The sequence below is a fragment of the Fonsecaea erecta genome (assembly GCF_001651985.1).
Source record: "Fonsecaea erecta strain CBS 125763 chromosome Unknown Scaff4, whole genome shotgun sequence".
In the NCBI taxonomy this organism is placed as follows: domain Eukaryota; kingdom Fungi; phylum Ascomycota; class Eurotiomycetes; order Chaetothyriales; family Herpotrichiellaceae; genus Fonsecaea; species Fonsecaea erecta.
This window is the reverse complement of record NW_017387247.1, coordinates 1,788,156-1,804,617: the sequence shown is the minus strand read 5'-3', so window position 1 is coordinate 1,804,617 and position 16,462 is coordinate 1,788,156. Positions and strand designations below refer to the sequence as shown.

Sequence of the window (16,462 nt, the reverse complement as noted above, 5' to 3'; positions counted from 1 at the left end):
AAACGACCAGGTGCCAGTAGTTACACAGTCAGCTACTGTCTTGAGGCGTGTCATGGGGTGTCTCCTGGGATGTGTCTTGAGGGGTGACTGGAGGCTTGGCTGTAGCGCTCTTGTCGGGATATTGAGTTATCTTTTGCAAAAAGGGCTGTATACACTCTGCCTGCGGTTCCTCAATAATGATAGAGCCATCCTCGGCCTCCGAAAGAGTAATCTGCTTTCCGCCTTGGGTTTTGAGCCACTGTTTTGTTGACCGGCGGGTCCCTGTATCTTTGCCAGACGGTTTCGTTGCCTGTGACTGAGTGTAGGACTGTGAAGTGACGAGGCGCCCTGGCGACGTCCGGTCAAGGTACCTGCGCATCTTGTTGGTGCTAGCTCGACCCAGACACAAAACACCTAGGACGGTGGTAAGCACGCAGAGTGTACCAAAGGCTGCCATGACCGCTGGTATGCCGTAGACCAAGTGGTACCTGACACGCCGTTCATACACATTCACTGGAATCAGGAGATCGTTATCGCCTTGTGATGAGCTGCCGTCGCGTTTCTGGAGAGTTTGCTGCTGTGGTGGTTGCAGACTTCTTGTCCCAACGACCGAATTGGCCGCCACGTCCGTCCAGACGAGATTTAATATTCTGGCAGCGGTCTCAGGTGTGCGTGAAAGGTCCTGCCAGAGCCTATACATTGCGAGACTTGTTTTGCCGGTATAGTCGGTAAGGGTATTGCCTGTGGAGGGTGCGATGTTATAGAGCACACCAAGAGCGCCAATGTGGAAATCGACGCCGGGCAAGTTCTGGTAGCCAACGGTGAAGGGAGCCCCAGCTCCCCCACTAGCATAACCAGGGAGATACAAGAATTCTTTTCGTAACGTGGTGACGCTGACGTTGCCTTGGTCCGGTCCTGATAAGAGACCCCACAAGATGTTGACATCCGCGAGTACCATATCTGTCTTCTCGACCCCCCACAGGGGCTTGGAAGACTCATTAGGGTATACCTTGTCAGAAATATTAGTGACAGTCAGCCCAGAGAGATCGTCGCTTCCATTGAAACGAAAATAAACAGTCTTGATACGTGCTTTCGAGGTAGAAATGCACGAGTACAACGGCACGGTCCACTTCGAGCCGGGTTCAAAGACAACAGACTCGCGCCCGTCGCTTCGCCGTGGCGCTCCGTAAAGCAGTCCACACGCAGCCGCGAAATTGGTGATATTCGCAATATCTTGGCCACCAGCACCTTGACAAAGAAGCTCTGCGTGTGTTATTCAGCGAACAAGAAAGGATTCAAGAGGGTTGGGCTTACCAGCACTGGAAAAGTTCGTTTGGGTGACTCCAAATGGATTTGGATATAGAGGTGGAACGGATGGGATGTCGGATGGTATGGAAAGGTTGTACTGAACACTGGTGTTGTCGTATATTCCCGTTCCCTGGTCCAACCCATCTAGATAATATCCATAGAGCGAGGACGACGAAAGCACATCAGGGCCCAGCCAAGATGTCACTGACTGAAATCCACTTGAATTAGCTTGCATGAGAGGAAAAGCCTTGCCGACATGAGAGTCGAGATACTCAAAGGCGTGAGATCCCGGATCGCTCTGATTGGCAAAATTTGTCACGTTCATGAATGCCATCGACCACACATTGTTGATCCAAGCTGCCTTGTATGCGCGCAAATAGAGCTCCGGGTTCTTCTGTGTATCACTCCGGTCCCATTCTGGATATTCCCTGATAAGATTGGCAAAACCTCCTCGATCTGTCAGTACCAGATCTGCTATTGCGTTACCGAAAAGAGAGTCGGATACGTATTCGGGAAGAGTAAAATCCAGGGTCAGGTTTGTATCGACACAGAGCGATTCGGGTTCAACAAAGAGAAGATCTTCCGACCAGGTGCTGCCGAACGGGGAAACAGGCGGTGCGCTATGATTTCTGAAGCCGATTCCACCATTCTTCATGTCCACGACCAGGCCCTCAATGACAACGTAGTCATCATCCAATGCCATGGTCGAAATTTGTCGGTAGGCGGCAACAGGATATGAGGATCCATTGTCTGGTGCTAGTGCGCCTGGACTGTTGTTGATCTGAGACCAGGTGTATGATCTGGTCTGAATGTCAAATATGCTTGAGACAGATCTATTCTGCGTCGAGAGCCCACTTTCAAAGGCATCAATGACATATTGGTGCACATGAGAGTCATAGTAATTGGCCGAGAAGTATTCTCCCGTGGCATTACTGAAATAGGTTATGGTTTGAGGTGAGTTCGGGCAATTCGCTGGTTCAAATGCTCCACAGATACGGCTCCAGGGAAGGTAGGTTCTAGGAGGAGTTCCGTAGCCAAATTCAGATGTATCAGCAATGTAATGGAACACGGATGCTGTTTCTTTTTGGCCTGAGAGGACGTCTTGGTATAGACCAAGTGGTGTTACGATGGCAGCAACACCGATCAAGACTGTAAAGAAGGTCTTCAGGCTCGCAATGATCACCACGCGCCCAGGGACTTTGGTGCTCGCCGCAGTGTCTCCGGAGAGGATATTTGGCCAGTAGGAGGAATGCAAGAATCGACCGACGACAGACCTAACACAGCAATCAATCTAGGCCCTTCGTACTTCTGGGTAAGCAGCAGCTCTCACGTACCACCCAGCGGCTGTGGTGGTTGCAGTCGAGTTTCTCTCTTTAAGAAGCCCAAGAAGAATGATTGGCAAGGCCGTGGGAACGAATATTTGGACTGAACAAACAAGTTAATGGCCCGGGGCGCTCGATCGAGGCTGGATAATGGCCTTTACCAACAAAAATACCGGCTGCAATTATGCCAGACACGTAGCCAACAGTTAGATTATTAAGGTCGATCATATTGGCGAAAGGCGAATCGACATTCTCCCACGGTTCTTGCAAGGTAGTCTCCTTTGCAAGAGCCGCCCAAGCATCGAAGACTTTCCGGATGGAGCAGACGTAGAAGAGCCATATTTCGACGATTGATATCGTTCTACTCGGTAGTTATATCGCACCGTCCAAGGTGACCAACTGTTAGCCAATGACAGGTTCAACTCAATGGAAAACCCCGAATACGAGGCATACACAGGTGCCGGTTGAAACCGCTGGCTTAGCAACGCAATTAGACCAGAGGAAGTATTGGGGCCAGAACCTTGTCCCGTGGCATGTCAATAACCAGCTTTTGTGTGCCCTCCACCCCTTCGAGCTGTTGCGCAAATTTTGTTATCGACATTTGATTGCCCCTTCATCATTGCCTCGTCTTCTTTCGGGCGTGTCAATACTACGAGAGGCTTCCGCGGAGAAGTTGAACGTGGAGGTGTCGGCTTGCGCCATTTTCACCTCTGTTGCCCATGACCAGAGATGAGAACAGCCCAAGGACAACAGTGGCGTGCCCAGGCGCTCGATGAAACGTGTCTAGCTGGCTTTTTACCGGGGTGTCCCATGGGGGATTCGACTCCTCCTCCAGTGAGTCATCTGCCTTGCCAGGATGTGCGGGCGAAAACAAGCTGGGTGAGGTACCCTTGGGCGCCTCTAACTCCAGTTGGTAAAGACGTCTCAGCAGCCTACACCAGCCTAGTGAGCCCTACGAAGAGGGTGCCAGGAACACCTCTTGGCCCTCATCTGAATAGTCGGGTGCCTAGAATGAAGTTCAACTCAATTTCATCTCGGAAGATACCTGAAAAGGAATAAGGAAAAGGACACCACCTGGGACTAAGAGCAGGCTCTCCAGGTGTATGACAAAGAGGATGGATGGTCCGTGCAAATGAGAGTGTTTTTTTTGGTGCTCAAGAAGATAGTGGGACAGCATTCATCGTTGATTTGATTCTGCTTGTCACTGATCAGAAAGATGTAGCACATAACATTATCATCTTGGTCTCTGGAAAGGGGGAACTGGGCTGTATATCAAGCTTTTCAAATTGCTTGATCGCGTGAAATACGAGGTCTTGTCCCACGATTCAACCGCCTCCAGCCTCCATCGAGGCTCGGAGAGGACGTGAGGGGTGGTGCCAAAGAGTTGACATGTATCAGGCACGGGTACGCAACCCGGTCACCCTGGAAAGTTCGTGAGGCTAACTCGGGGCTCACTTCGGAGGTTTCAGATCACGAATTCGTTAATAATGATAAACCCGGAAAACACGCTTCGGGGCTGTAGCCGAACCGCGAGGAAACGCACCGGAAGATTGTACGGCCAACAAGGATGGGCAGACATCTCGAAACCAAATTCTATGCCATGTCTCTCCTTCTTGAAGAAACCTGTGATCAGCCTGATATGCACTTCCCATGGCAGCATTCTAAGCTACAAGAAAGCAGAATAACCACGACCAACAACGGCTATTGATATAATATTGCCCAATCGAAACAGCTATCTGCTTTGCATCGTGCTTCCAGGATAATGATATTGCCCCCTGACCGACAGCTTTTCCCAATCACGTTCCTTCAGCCTCTTCCGTTGCCTCCGTGCTCTAATATCATCCTCTACTTCACCCGCCCAGGGCCCATAATACCCTTCAACACCCAAAATACAGTCCTCACGATCCACCCAATGATCCCCAACAATGCCAGTACTAGCCCCATTACCCTGATAACCAACGTGCTCAATGCAGCAAAAACGACAAAATAAAGCAGGCTCCTTCCCAAATCCAACGCAAACCCACTAGCCGTCTCCCCTTTGCTAAGGTGGAACTTGATCTTTCCCGTCTTGGAGTAAACAAATACCATCGCCCACAGACGCCATCCTGTCCTCATCATGAGTTGCGACATGCCCAAGCCCCTTTGAACCATTTCTCTCCCAATGGTGAGGATTTGAGGGTGATTTCGAACCCACATCTTGCCAGCTTCAAGGGGTATGACAAGTACATCTCCAAGAGCAGCATAACTGCCACAGGAGGCCAGGGACACGAGATTCGGGACTTGCAGCTCAATCGTCGTGTTGCTTGCGCCACTGACGTTGCGGGTTTTCGCGGAGCCATTGCTCCTGGAATTCGAGCAAGACATCGAGAAACCAATAGGTGTTTGAACGCGGAGCCACGACCCTCCGCTTGCCGCGCGGTGATATGGAGCGTTTCCATTGCCCGTGCGTGAAGTCATGTCGGTCCCGATAGTAGGCAAGCTTGAACTTCTTTGCCTTCTGTGGATGATAGAGCGCGGCGCAGAAGCTTTCTCATGTGACGGACCGCCGGCATTGAATGCTGCCGCTAATGTCTCCTGGGTTTTATTCTGCGATGGCTGTTCCATCGCTCTCTGTGCGGCGGCAACAGCATCAGGCGGCCGGCCAATTGAGTGGTGATAGAGATCCATTATTGGTGTCGGTGGTTGCATGATCAATTCAACAAGGGCGGTTTTGGACAAAGCCGCCTGAATATGATTGCCAGACTTGGATGCCTCGTCCTTCATGTATGATTTCTGTACAGGCTTAGCGGCGGGCAGCCGAGTAAAGTTGCCTCTGGCCTGGGTCTTCTTGGGCCTGACCTGTTGCACCATTACTGGTTCACTACAACCGGTAGGACTGTGGGCGTCTGACCAGCGGCCGTTGGATGCCCTTGTTGGGCTGGGATGGCCGAGACAGCCCTCATGACAATCAAGTTTGCAGCATTCTGGACAGCAGATGGTGTGATCCCGTTCATCGATGACATCAGCTTTTTCATGGAAGTGATTCGTTATCTCCCGCTGGGTTACGGCATTAAGTTGTGGAGCTGTGGCTTGAGGTGGTTCTGGAAGTGGACTTCCCTTTGGATGCAGAGATTTAGTCTCCACGTTGGGTTTGTCGACGTCCTTCTGGAGGGCGGACATAGGGGTGACACTATCTGTATTGTGAAGCTTGAGGGCCACGAATCCATGATTGCAACGGCTGCATTTCCTCATCAGGCCAGGATCGTTCGAACTCATTTCTGCGCGATCGTGTGGTACGTCGTTTATCGGCCTGGGCCCTTGGAAGGGTTGGAGTCGAGGTCTTATGGGTTCCGGCACAAGATTCATCTCTGGCACGATGTGGTCTGTTCTTGCCACGGTCTCCATGAGCGGTTCCATCCATCGACGTCGAGTTTCTACGTCTGGTGATTCTGTCCGTCCGCCCATTGGTCCAAATGTGGGCATACCGTACATTCTTTCTGCGACTGTGACTTCGGCTTTCGCGAGCATCGGAGGGCGGGTCATTTCCGTGGGAGAACTCCTTGATATTGGAATTGACATCATGGCATCGGTGCTCATATTCATGGTAGTGTTCATGATGATGCCTGTACCGGTTGACGGAGGTGGTCTCAGGCGGAAACCCCGTTGGCCACGATCCATCATCCACTGGTAGGGCGGCTGTTGCCCCGGGCCTACACGAGGCGGCCTTGGTGGAGGACGAGGCCCACCCATAGATATGTTTGTGGGTGTGGTAGTGATATTCGACAACGGGTCGAAGCCCTGTCTCGGTCTGCTCGACACCTCCCGTGGTGGAGGCAAAGCCCTTCGCTCTTCCACTTTGAAGTCCGTCGTCTGCATCGACGGCAATAGGTGCTTCGGAGGGTTGTCGTACTCTGGGATTGGCATCACTCTCTCGCCCATCGGCTTGATGTGTCTCGCCGTTGAGGGGATTGGGTACGTTGGCCTCGGTGCGCGAAAGTAGGGGTACACCAAGTCGCCTCCCCTCGGCCCCTTGGGGTGTGATATGCTCAGGGTTGGAAAACCCATCGTGCTCGCTCCGTTCTCTGTCCTTGGCGTGATTGGGTACGGTGCTTGATCCGATGTCGACTGGAATGGGCCATTGCTCATCGGCAGACATGGTAGTTCTTTTTCGATTGTATGACGGCCAGAGATGTTTGAGGTTTTTGAATTTGGGACGTCTACTTGCTGGTCCGTCGGGGGAACCCCTAAAAAAGAATCGTCTCCATTTTGACTTCCAGAATCTGAGCTAGAGGTGGGAATCCTCGGTAGATTCTTTTCGACAGTTTGGGGTCGGAATAAACCTCCATTCAGATGGTTAGGCGCCGAGGAGGATGGCAACTCGCTGTTGAATTTGGGGTACTTTCGAACGGTGTCTGTACTTCCACTCGCACCTCGGTGGGAATGGGTCACCGTCTCTGCAGTATTCCTTCCCGGAGGACTACCAACAGGCCTCCGCTTAATCGGTCTGTTCAATCTAATATTTTGCTGCAGATTGGCTTGCTCAATGCCGCTGTAGACACCTTCCGCTTTCATGCCAGCTCCCAGCGGATGCTGAGAAAATTCGATGTTAGCTCCAGTTCCCTGGACCGGATTGGTCGTATGGTTCCCGAACACTCCGTCATGGTCAAGCAACGAATCCTCTGCTGCTCGAATCGCAAGCTTTTGTGGAACCCTGAGAGTTTGCTGTTGATGCTCAAGAGGTTCAGCTGCCAGCAACGTCGACAGAGGCGTTGGCTCATCAAGATCCAAGCTAACCCATTGATCACCTCTCTGCCGCCATCGACTCGAGGGAACCTGGCGCCCGACTCTGGATAAGTCGTTTTGGTTCCGATCAATAGAGCTGCTAGCGCTGTGCGATCCCGGGGTAACGACTCCGGTTCGGGGGTTTGCACCTCGAGCGAGAAGGTAATCATCGCTGTTGACAAGATGATGCATCTCCGATAAGGTCGCGGGAGTGTCCTTTCGAGCTTTCTTCGTTGATCCGACGTCCAGTCTAACCTTCCGGACTGCCTCACCTGAGTAGTCACCGGCAAAGCCACGAGCTCGGCGGTTTGAGCGAGCTGCGCTAACGTGGTCAGCGTCGAACTCCGGCACGGTCATCAATGTACGCGACGGAAACCCTCTTTGAGAGCTCTACTCTCCATCGAGGGCAGCTTTGCCTTCGTCACTCCGCTCGGCTGAGCGTCGTGGCTGCCAGTCGTCGACACCGTCAGTGTAGAAAGCGAGGCATTGTTCCACCGGATTGTGGTCAAAGGTATCCCTATTGTAGCAAAACTTCGTGGTGTGTCCTGGTAAACGCTGATGTGTGAAGCGGCCACCTGCTGATTCTGTTTTGGTTTGTTTCCTGTCGTTAAATGAGCCTAATGAGGATGAGAATTTATGGATAATACGAGAGGTCAAGGAAGGTGAGCCATCAGCGGAAGAATGTGGTTGCTTCACAGGCATCGTAGGGAACCTGATGTGGTTGCTATGACATGTGTTGCATATCATGTGGTTGCCTGTGCACCAAGCGTGGTGATAAGCATGCCACACCACAGCGCCGGTGGTATTTTGAGACTCCGTTACCATAGCGGTGAAAGATCCGTGTGAAGAGTCATGTTGCATTTGTGGAAGGCACAACACAAATTGATTCGTTGTGGAGCAGGAACTGGGTGCTCCGTGGGAACCATTTACGAAAGGGTATCTTGCCTGTTCAAATAACCGTACATCTATTAAAAGCGACCGCTCTCTCTTCGGTGATTATCAGGTTGGAATTGAGCCCATCTCTGAGAAGCAGCAGCAGCCGGGACACTCATTCTCTTGTCCGGGCTCGAACCCCGTTTTTCTGGACTCGTCATCCTATTCTCGCGAGAAAAATGTGTCGACGCACTTTTTCGCAGAGGAGAGGCAGCATGGGAGTATATCCCAAGACTCCCACCCTCACCCCCGGTCGTTGTCGGTCGAAAATTGGGTTGTCGCATCCCCGCCAGAGATCTCACGGCAGTGCTAGGGTTGGCATTGAGAGTCGGTGATCGAAGATCCGGTGTGGTCATTCGTTGTCGGATATTGGAGTTCGTCATCGCTGCATCAGGATCTGCATACTGTGCGTAATTGGGGTTTGGATTCGGTCGAAAACCGCGATTGATCACCACCATGGGTGTGTAAACATCGACCGTGTTGTACTTCTCGTCACGGTTCGGGGTGTATGAGGCTTGCTCGCTGAACTGAGTGCCAACATCTCGGTACAGAGGCTGGGTCCTTGGTCTGACGTATTTCGTATCATACTCATGTAATACTTCTTTTGAGATCAAGGCTGAATCTTTAACCTGGGCTGAATAGCTCGACTGAAGGAAAATGAGCTGCGTGGAGAGGAGCAGCGCGACAAATATGGCCGTCGCAATTGTGACGCTAGGTCTTGGGTCTGAGGAGAGGGTCGGCAGGAAAAGCCAGTAAACGAGGATATGGCCAGGACTGAAACAGCAGAACAAGCGTAGGGATATTGGTAACGGGTCCCAGACGGCGACTTCCCACACATCTCTTTTCGGATCAGGATGTGCTCTTGACTGTGCAGTCTCTGTCCCAATAATGCGTGAAAGAAACTGTAGGGGGGAGGAGGAGACTGGGGAAGAATCGACTCTGACCCGTTTGGCAGAAGGGGTGCTCGGCACGTCATCGACGGATGTTTCGAACAGGCGGTAATGTCTTTTTCGCCAGAAGGTATAGGTAGCATTGACGACGCAGAACAATGTCAGAAAATGGACAATGAAGGTTGCCTGTCAAAAGTTTAGATTCCAGTATATCTTTCGAGGTTGCAACCGCTCTTACCAGCCAGGTTGTCCACGCAACTCCTGGAATCTCTCCAAACACATCATCGTAGCTGGTTGTTTTGGGTTTGGAATTGGCTCTCGCGATGACGAAGATGATGTTTAATGCAATACCAATTGGCGCAGCCCATTCTTTCTCCAGTTGATCCCAGCCATTAGACTCAAGCTCTTCTGACAACCACAGGAGGAAATCGTAGGGGTTGAGGTAGCCCTTGATGCGTTCCGCCAGAGGCTGTCGCCTCACAAACTTGGGCATTTTTTCGGTGAATCAGACTGCGAAGGGGGTCCAGAAGACATTCTCCCGCAGTGAATGGCAGTCAGAACGATGCGATCGCAGAGTCTTGGTTGAATGGCAGCGGGCGAAGATGAAATTTGAGTACCGTGGTTCAGGACCCCGTAAACAATGACGAAATGCAGCCAATCGGAGACGTCACTAGCTCGCCGATGCACTGCGGCCGCTCAGGTACCTGACTGACTGCATCTCGTTCACTTTCTTGAGGGAGCTCTTGAACCAGCTTCAATTCTATTTCCAAACTTCAGGCTCCAACCTTCCGCTACAATGGCAGCGCCGGCGTCGGCATACAAGGTATTTATGCTCTTCTCGTCCAAAGCCATTTACTTATAATTGCCTCCTAGGACCGGCAATTCATTGCTGTTATTGGGGATGAAGAGTGAGTCCCCCGCAGTCTGCCCAAATGGCCGATCCTCTCAACTCACCCTCATGTCCCAGCTCAGTCACTGGCCTATTGCTGGCCGGCATAGGACACATCACCGACCCTCCAGACTCACAGAAGAACTTTCTCGTGTGTGACGCAAAGACAGAAAAGCCCCAAATCGAGCAGGCTTTCAACAAATTTACCAAAGAGCGGAAAGATATTGGAATAGTCCTGATAAATCAACATGTGTGACAAGTCCACAGACCCAAGGCAGAAGTGTGATGCTAATGCTGATGCTAATGCTGCTACAGATTGCGGAGCAGATCCGAGACACTGTCGACAGATTCCAAGATCCATTTCCTGCTGTTCTCGAAATCCCCAGCAAGGACCATCCCTACGACCCTGAGAAGGACAGCGTTCTACGGCGCGTTAGGAGACTATTCGGCGAATGAGTTAAGAGCACATACATTCACAGAGTCTTACAGGTCTTATGACCCACTGCCGCGACAATATCTCACAGCTTTTGGAGTCAAACTCTCTGAGAGAGCAAGCCTGGGGATATGTGACCACCCTCCGGGTTTTCTGTTACATGCGGGCACTCCTCATAGTTTTATGGCCACGACTAGTCGATAAGGACTCTGATCACCAGAAACTGAATGGGACCTCGAGAATAGCATTGGTCAAATTGTCGACGGAGTACCATTCAAGGTTGCGGAACCAGGCAATAAAACAGAGATGCCCTACATTACAAGCTGTGGAATCATTCTTTGCTTCACTCACTTGATGATAGATGAGAATTGTCAATGTCTATGTATTGCTCACTCAGTCATAGTATGCGCCCAGCTTTCGCAGAGCAGAGCTGCAATTACCTTTCCCCCAGACCCTTGGTTCCGGGCAAACATTGAGCCGGTGTCTTCGAGCACTCGATGCACACCACCCGTCCATCAGATAGGTTTGTTGTGCCTTTTTTTTCCTTTCCATCTTGGCTAAAAAGAAGGGAACCGGCGCACCATGTCCACAATGACACGCTTTTTCTTTGTTCCTACGAAAGAAACTGCCCACCGAAAATTGCCAAAATCTCAGATTTGAGAAAAACCCGGTCAAGGAGGTTTTTTTTGGTTTCACATTCGGTCGGCTGGGCGATGAGTTACTTCCAGATATAGCTTATCCTGAATCAGAGCTCCTGCGCACTCTAGGGAGCCCACCATGATCATGACCGAAGTCATCATATCAACCGAATTAGGGAGTTACCAGGTAGAGCTCCTACGTTCAATGACCCTTGGCTATCCACTACTGGCTGCGAGTTAGGGAGACGAAGAATGAGACTGTGGACAAGACTTATTTCTACACCATTTTGCATGTCGAATGTTGACAAGAATTCGGTCCAAAAAACATCTATTGTGAGTCTTTGATCGAGTTGGTCCTGCGTCTCGCTTGAGGAGAGGGTCTGGCAGGTATGGAATCCAAAGGGGGAGGGCTGGCTGTGAGAGACAATGAAACAGGCGGCCGCTGGTTGTCACATACTTGCGACGAGCTCCCGTATCTGCGCCCGTCCCTCGTCTACGAAACTTTAGGCGTTTTACGGGATCGCCTCAACTGTCCTCAAATTGCAAATGCCATGGGCAAGTTCGCCCTCACCAAGCCCAACCAATTCCCAGTTGTGGAACATCGTTCTCGTGGAAAGGGGTATTACACGAATGTCTGTACATCTGCCAGGCCGAGCTCACGGGCTCAAGTATTTCGGTCACGCCATAGGTCGTGAGAAAAGATCAGGATATTCTGGTCTCAAGCTCTAACAAACATAGACCAGCTTGGAGCACCATCTTCTTGTTAGCATTGACTTCTCTCGGCCTCTTCTCCTACGTACTTCCGAGCACACCGTCATCGTAAGTCCTTTTGGTCCAAAAGGTTGGGCCAGTAGCGGGTCTCAACGACTAAGTCGATGTGACCTGAGCAGATACGAGATTATTTGCTGCCCACACCAATCCAGAACACACCATTCACCAAGAATTGTGGGATTTCCAAAGCAGAGACAGATGACTGAAACGTCTGCGCGAGAAATCCTCGGGCTGATAGAGATATCAAAGGTACAATTGATAGCAATTCGGACGATGCCAAAGCTGTACCGATTAACCACCACTGATCAATGCTACAAAGTCGTAGGTCGGTTGGCGCTGGGTTTTCTCGAGAAGATTGGCTATTGGAGGACCATCTTCCAAGCCGTGGGCACATGATCAATTGACTCAGTTAAGAGGCGAAGAGGAAAGCTCCCTCGGTGGCAGGCGTCTCGAACCGTGGACCTACTCAAAGCACACAGTATGTCGTGATACACTCTGCGGTTAGGACGGCGAGGGAGGAAGTTCCAAAGTTGGTGGATGTGGCCCGCTGAGTTGACAGAAACAGACGAGGCTGCTCTCCTCTGCCCTTTCGAGGGGCTGTGCCTGCCGAGTCTGGGATAAACCGTAAGGTGGAGCAAGATCGATGTTGCATCGAGTCCGCCACACAAACTGGTATGACTCTTCTCACTTTGGCCAGGTTAGTGTCCTCCAGAACCTGCTGAGATTATCTTCTCTTCTACGATATATAAACAGTATGTGGTGCATATTTGTACTCCTCCCCTGATCTCAACATTTTTTCCTCGGCCGAGCCCCCAAGAGCATGAATTGTGCCGCACGAGCATCGAAGAAATGGGGACAGTCTCACACCTAGAAGGCGGAAAAGTCGAAATCTTGACGGCCAGGCTCGTTCTCCGGGGCGCAAGAGCATCCAATGCCGATGAGGTAGCGTTGTACGAAGTATTCTCCGATCCCATGGCGATGAGGTACATGTAAGTCATGTCCTTGCTGCCCGGCTTGAGCGCCAAAATTTGCTCGACCACCTCGCATAACAATCTTCGTAAAGGGGTTCGGAGCCGCACACCTGCCGTACTCCCACGGCGGAGTGGCTTTCATCCATGGTCGACTCTCCACAGAACGGCACCACAGACTTCATGATCACACTCGCCACTTCGACCCCAGAACCTCCCTTTGCCGTCGGCAAGGTCGGTGTCTGGAAAGAGCAGGAAATCGGGTTCTTCCTAGCTCGAAAATATTGGGGAAAGGGCATTGCGCGAGAAGCGCTTGACGCTTTGATCCCATACCTATTTGGAGAGGCAGGAATGAGCGAGATCACCGCGGACGTAGACCCAGAAAACGAGGCGTGCATTAGGCTATTGAAAAAGGTTGGGTTTGTGGTCAACGGGTCCGAGAAGAGAACATACAAGGTTGCGGAGAAGTGGTGTGACAGTCTGTATATGTTATTGAAGAGAGAAAAATGGCGAGAAAAGGGCCGACCAATGTGATTCTCGTTGATGATGCGGTACCAAATCCAGTGAATCCTAGTTAGCCCTCCTACCATTGCTTCAACTAGGTGCGAAATATTTTTGTGGTTGTATCGTCTCGAGGTCTACAACCGAAGAGCATTTCAGTCGAACCCCAGTATATGGCCCAAAACAGTTGCAGCAAGATCATGGCCTCTTTGAGATACTGAGTATTGCGACAAGGGTGTCGTCAGGTAGCTGCAGCAGTGCGAAGGGTGTCTTTACATGCAATCAGTGCAGAGTCTGGCCGGTGTTGAGCCTGCCACAAAATGGTCTCAAAAATTGGGTGGAATTCCAAAGTGACCAGTTGCAATCGCGGAGGAGCTTGCAGTCACCCCGTCCTGCTCAGTTTGCCCCGATGGTATCCCTGAAAGATGAAGTCGGCGAATCTGCCGGTCTCAGCCACTCCTACCGTCCCATCTTCCACGCTGCTTGTATATTCGCAAATGCAAGAGGGAAATGGCCCGTCGCCTGCTGTGTATGCGACATCACCGTCCCTCTCACCGGTTTCAAGCGCATGCACGCATATTCAAAATCACCCATTGAGAAAGCTCACTTCGAGACTTTGCGGGATCAGGATTGTGTCTGGCGTAGTACAACAGCGGAAGGCTGTGCTGAAAAACATCATGAAGATTGCAGAGAAGGCAAAGTAAGTAGTCCACATATCCACATATCTGAAGAGGTCAAGTTGCTCAATGGTCCGAATGCGCCAAATTTGTCTCGAAATTGCCTGTCCTCTGATTGGCCATTCCCTGAAGCTGCGCTTCAGCGTCATCCGCGCAGCCGTACTGCACCTTCGGAGCTCGAAGCTCATTTTCCAGCACTGCACGACGACATAGAACTTCTTTCCGCAACGTGAAATTACCAGCCTCAATCACCTCGACCCGTTTCGCCCGACTCTCCTCCATAAAAGGCAATATGCCTTCCTACGAACACTTTCAAAGCTCCGGCCGGACGCCGCTGCGTGTCTACAACAAGCAGCCAACATATGAGACCTACGTTTCGCCCTATGGACCAAAGTACGTTCTCGCTCGCCCTCTCATCCACACCCCTTGTAGATGCCTCTCGTCAGTGCAGAGCTAAATTTGATGCGCACAGAATCAAGCACGTCCCCAACCTCATGGGTTTGAGTCTTCCGAAAGCCCTCCGCTACGGCTATATCGCTTCGGGCTTCGGCGTGGCAGCAGGTGTCTTTGCAGTCTTTTTCTTTGGCGAAATTCCCCGCGTGAGGCAGGATATTCTGTCCAAGCTCCCCGTCATCGGCAATTATTGGATCAGAGAGGTGCCGCCGGAGGACAACCCTTTCTAAAGAACTGTGCCGGAAGGACCAGGCGAGCTCGCGGAACAAGGAATTGCAGCAGACAGGGAAGCGGGTCAAAGAGGTGGCGAGGGCAATTGGCAATGATTGTACATATTAGATTGCGGAGAGCTGGGTGCAGCGACTGGATGGAAACGTCTGGGGGTTGAAAAGAACGTCTTTTCTCGAGAGGGAAGCGCACATCAAAGACTATGCGATAAAATCAATGAATGGCTCTATTTTCACGGCTCGCTTAAACTACTTTCAGATGCGGAATGAAGGTCTGTCAATGCTGTAGATTTCATTTTCCGCCTCCGGGATGGTATGTACAATCTTTACGGCCGTTCAGCAATGTTCCATAGTGGCACTAGACTCTGTGGCCACGTTCAAAGTACTCCCACTGGCCGGAGGGAGTCTTTTCTTCCAGATCTTCCCATCTAAACATTGTTAGCAAGTGCAGAAGGGAGAATAAAGGGTACTCGGGAATGTAGCGAAGACGTACACTTGATATCGTAGCATCTCGGCGACAAGTTCTAGCTCTCCCTCGGCAACTTGGATGACTTCTTCGATCAAGCCAGCACCAATCTTTTGCTCGATGCCCTCAATCCTATAATCAATCAGCAATGGCATAGCATCGGGCTGGGGTTCGACAACGTACTGATCCCTCGTCAACGGCGGTTCCACCTCCAGATCCTCGACAGTCGGCGGGATCCCTTCCTTGTCTTCAAGCTCTTTTTCTCGCACCTCGTCGCTTACAGCCCTTGCTTTTGCCTCTGCCTGGGCCATCGTGTTTGGTCCCTCATAATTGGCATCCCCTCTCGTGATCTTGCCGTCCCAATTGTCCACTGCTTCCACATGCAGCTTCTCGCTACTCAACGAGCCGTCTTCATTCAGCAGCTTACTGAAAGCCGTGGGACTGGCTTCGATCTGCTTGCGTACCCGTTCCAGCCATTGCTCATATCCTTCTGGTTTTACCGACTCGATGATCTGCAGGCGCTGTTTTGTGAGAGCCTCGGTTGATTGGCGATAGACGGAGCTTCTAGGCAGTTGGGCGAGTTTATTGAGGGTTTGCCGGTAGGTGTAGATGAGGGCAGGACGAGGGGATGGATGTGTTGTAAGACCTGTAAGGCCTGTGGGCGTATTGGGTTCGAGATATTTCGAGGCTGATTTAACACTCGCGAAAAGCCGCGACGTCGCACGCATTGTGGAAGAAAGGGGAGAGGTATCCAGGCAAGAAATGAGAGTATCACAACGTTGCCCGACGTAGTTGTTCGCACCAAGCGTATTGAGCTTCGAGCTTCAATTATTCATTGACGTCTGGGAGCGTCGCACGTTTAGCTGCTCGTGCATGAATGATTTGCCGTAATTTCTACTGTGGACTATAAGTGAGACCAGCACCGAGCGCCCTCGGATTTTGTTACCGGAAGCTGCGGGCTTGCGGCCCTGTCGCCTCCCATTTTAGCCTAGTGCCTCGATCTGCGGTGCACAAACCTGCCGCCACATTTGATCCACACACATGAGGTATGCCAGCTCGCCAGTCACTTGAGCGGGAACCGAAGCATCTTGGGCGTTCCAGACCCGGAACAGAGTTCTCTCATGGCCCTTGTAATGGGCTCCCTCTGCGCTCTCCTGCGCCTCGTTGATAGCGAAGTACCGAGTACATTGCTCAATGTTTTGTCACAATTCTTTCCTTCCCAGTCACCCACCAGTGGGGCGGTCTA

The 16,462-nt window shown here is 51.4% G+C and overlaps 5 protein-coding genes across 5 annotated transcripts; 3 read left to right on the top strand and 2 right to left on the bottom strand.

Annotated features, from left to right (window-relative positions):
- Nucleotides 1–28: 28 nt before the first annotated feature.
- Nucleotides 29–9,686, bottom strand: AYL99_05412 (hypothetical protein; the record flags this gene model as incomplete). The annotated part of the gene is made up of 7 exons (XM_018836924.1): nucleotides 29–1,242; nucleotides 1,294–2,561; nucleotides 2,622–2,712; nucleotides 2,771–2,970; nucleotides 4,804–7,687; nucleotides 8,551–9,379; nucleotides 9,432–9,686. 7 exons carry the CDS (start codon nucleotides 9,684–9,686, stop codon nucleotides 29–31), a joined length of 6,741 nt encoding a protein of 2,246 aa, XP_018693777.1.
- A 303-nt stretch (nucleotides 9,687–9,989) lies between these two features.
- On the top strand, nucleotides 9,990–10,538 carry AYL99_05411 (V-type proton ATPase subunit F; the record flags this gene model as incomplete). Its single annotated transcript, XM_018836923.1, has 4 exons — nucleotides 9,990–10,016; nucleotides 10,067–10,101; nucleotides 10,161–10,332; nucleotides 10,398–10,538. 4 exons carry the CDS (start codon nucleotides 9,990–9,992, stop codon nucleotides 10,536–10,538), a joined length of 375 nt encoding a protein of 124 aa, XP_018693776.1.
- Nucleotides 10,539–13,039: 2,501 nt separating this feature from the next.
- On the top strand, nucleotides 13,040–13,426 carry AYL99_05410 (hypothetical protein; the record flags this gene model as incomplete). Its single annotated transcript, XM_018836922.1, has 1 exon — nucleotides 13,040–13,426. The coding sequence occupies one exon, from the start codon at nucleotides 13,040–13,042 to the stop codon at nucleotides 13,424–13,426; it is 387 nt and encodes a 128-aa protein (XP_018693775.1).
- Nucleotides 13,427–14,362: 936 nt separating this feature from the next.
- On the top strand, nucleotides 14,363–14,753 carry AYL99_05409 (hypothetical protein; the record flags this gene model as incomplete). The annotated part of the gene is made up of 2 exons (XM_018836921.1): nucleotides 14,363–14,463; nucleotides 14,543–14,753. The coding sequence occupies 2 exons, from the start codon at nucleotides 14,363–14,365 to the stop codon at nucleotides 14,751–14,753; spliced, it is 312 nt and encodes a 103-aa protein (XP_018693774.1).
- Nucleotides 14,754–15,108: 355 nt separating this feature from the next.
- On the bottom strand, nucleotides 15,109–15,944 carry AYL99_05408 (hypothetical protein; the record flags this gene model as incomplete). The annotated part of the gene is made up of 3 exons (XM_018836920.1): nucleotides 15,109–15,178; nucleotides 15,244–15,348; nucleotides 15,400–15,944. The coding sequence occupies 3 exons, from the start codon at nucleotides 15,942–15,944 to the stop codon at nucleotides 15,109–15,111; spliced, it is 720 nt and encodes a 239-aa protein (XP_018693773.1).
- Between the last annotated feature and the right edge of the window lie 518 nt (nucleotides 15,945–16,462).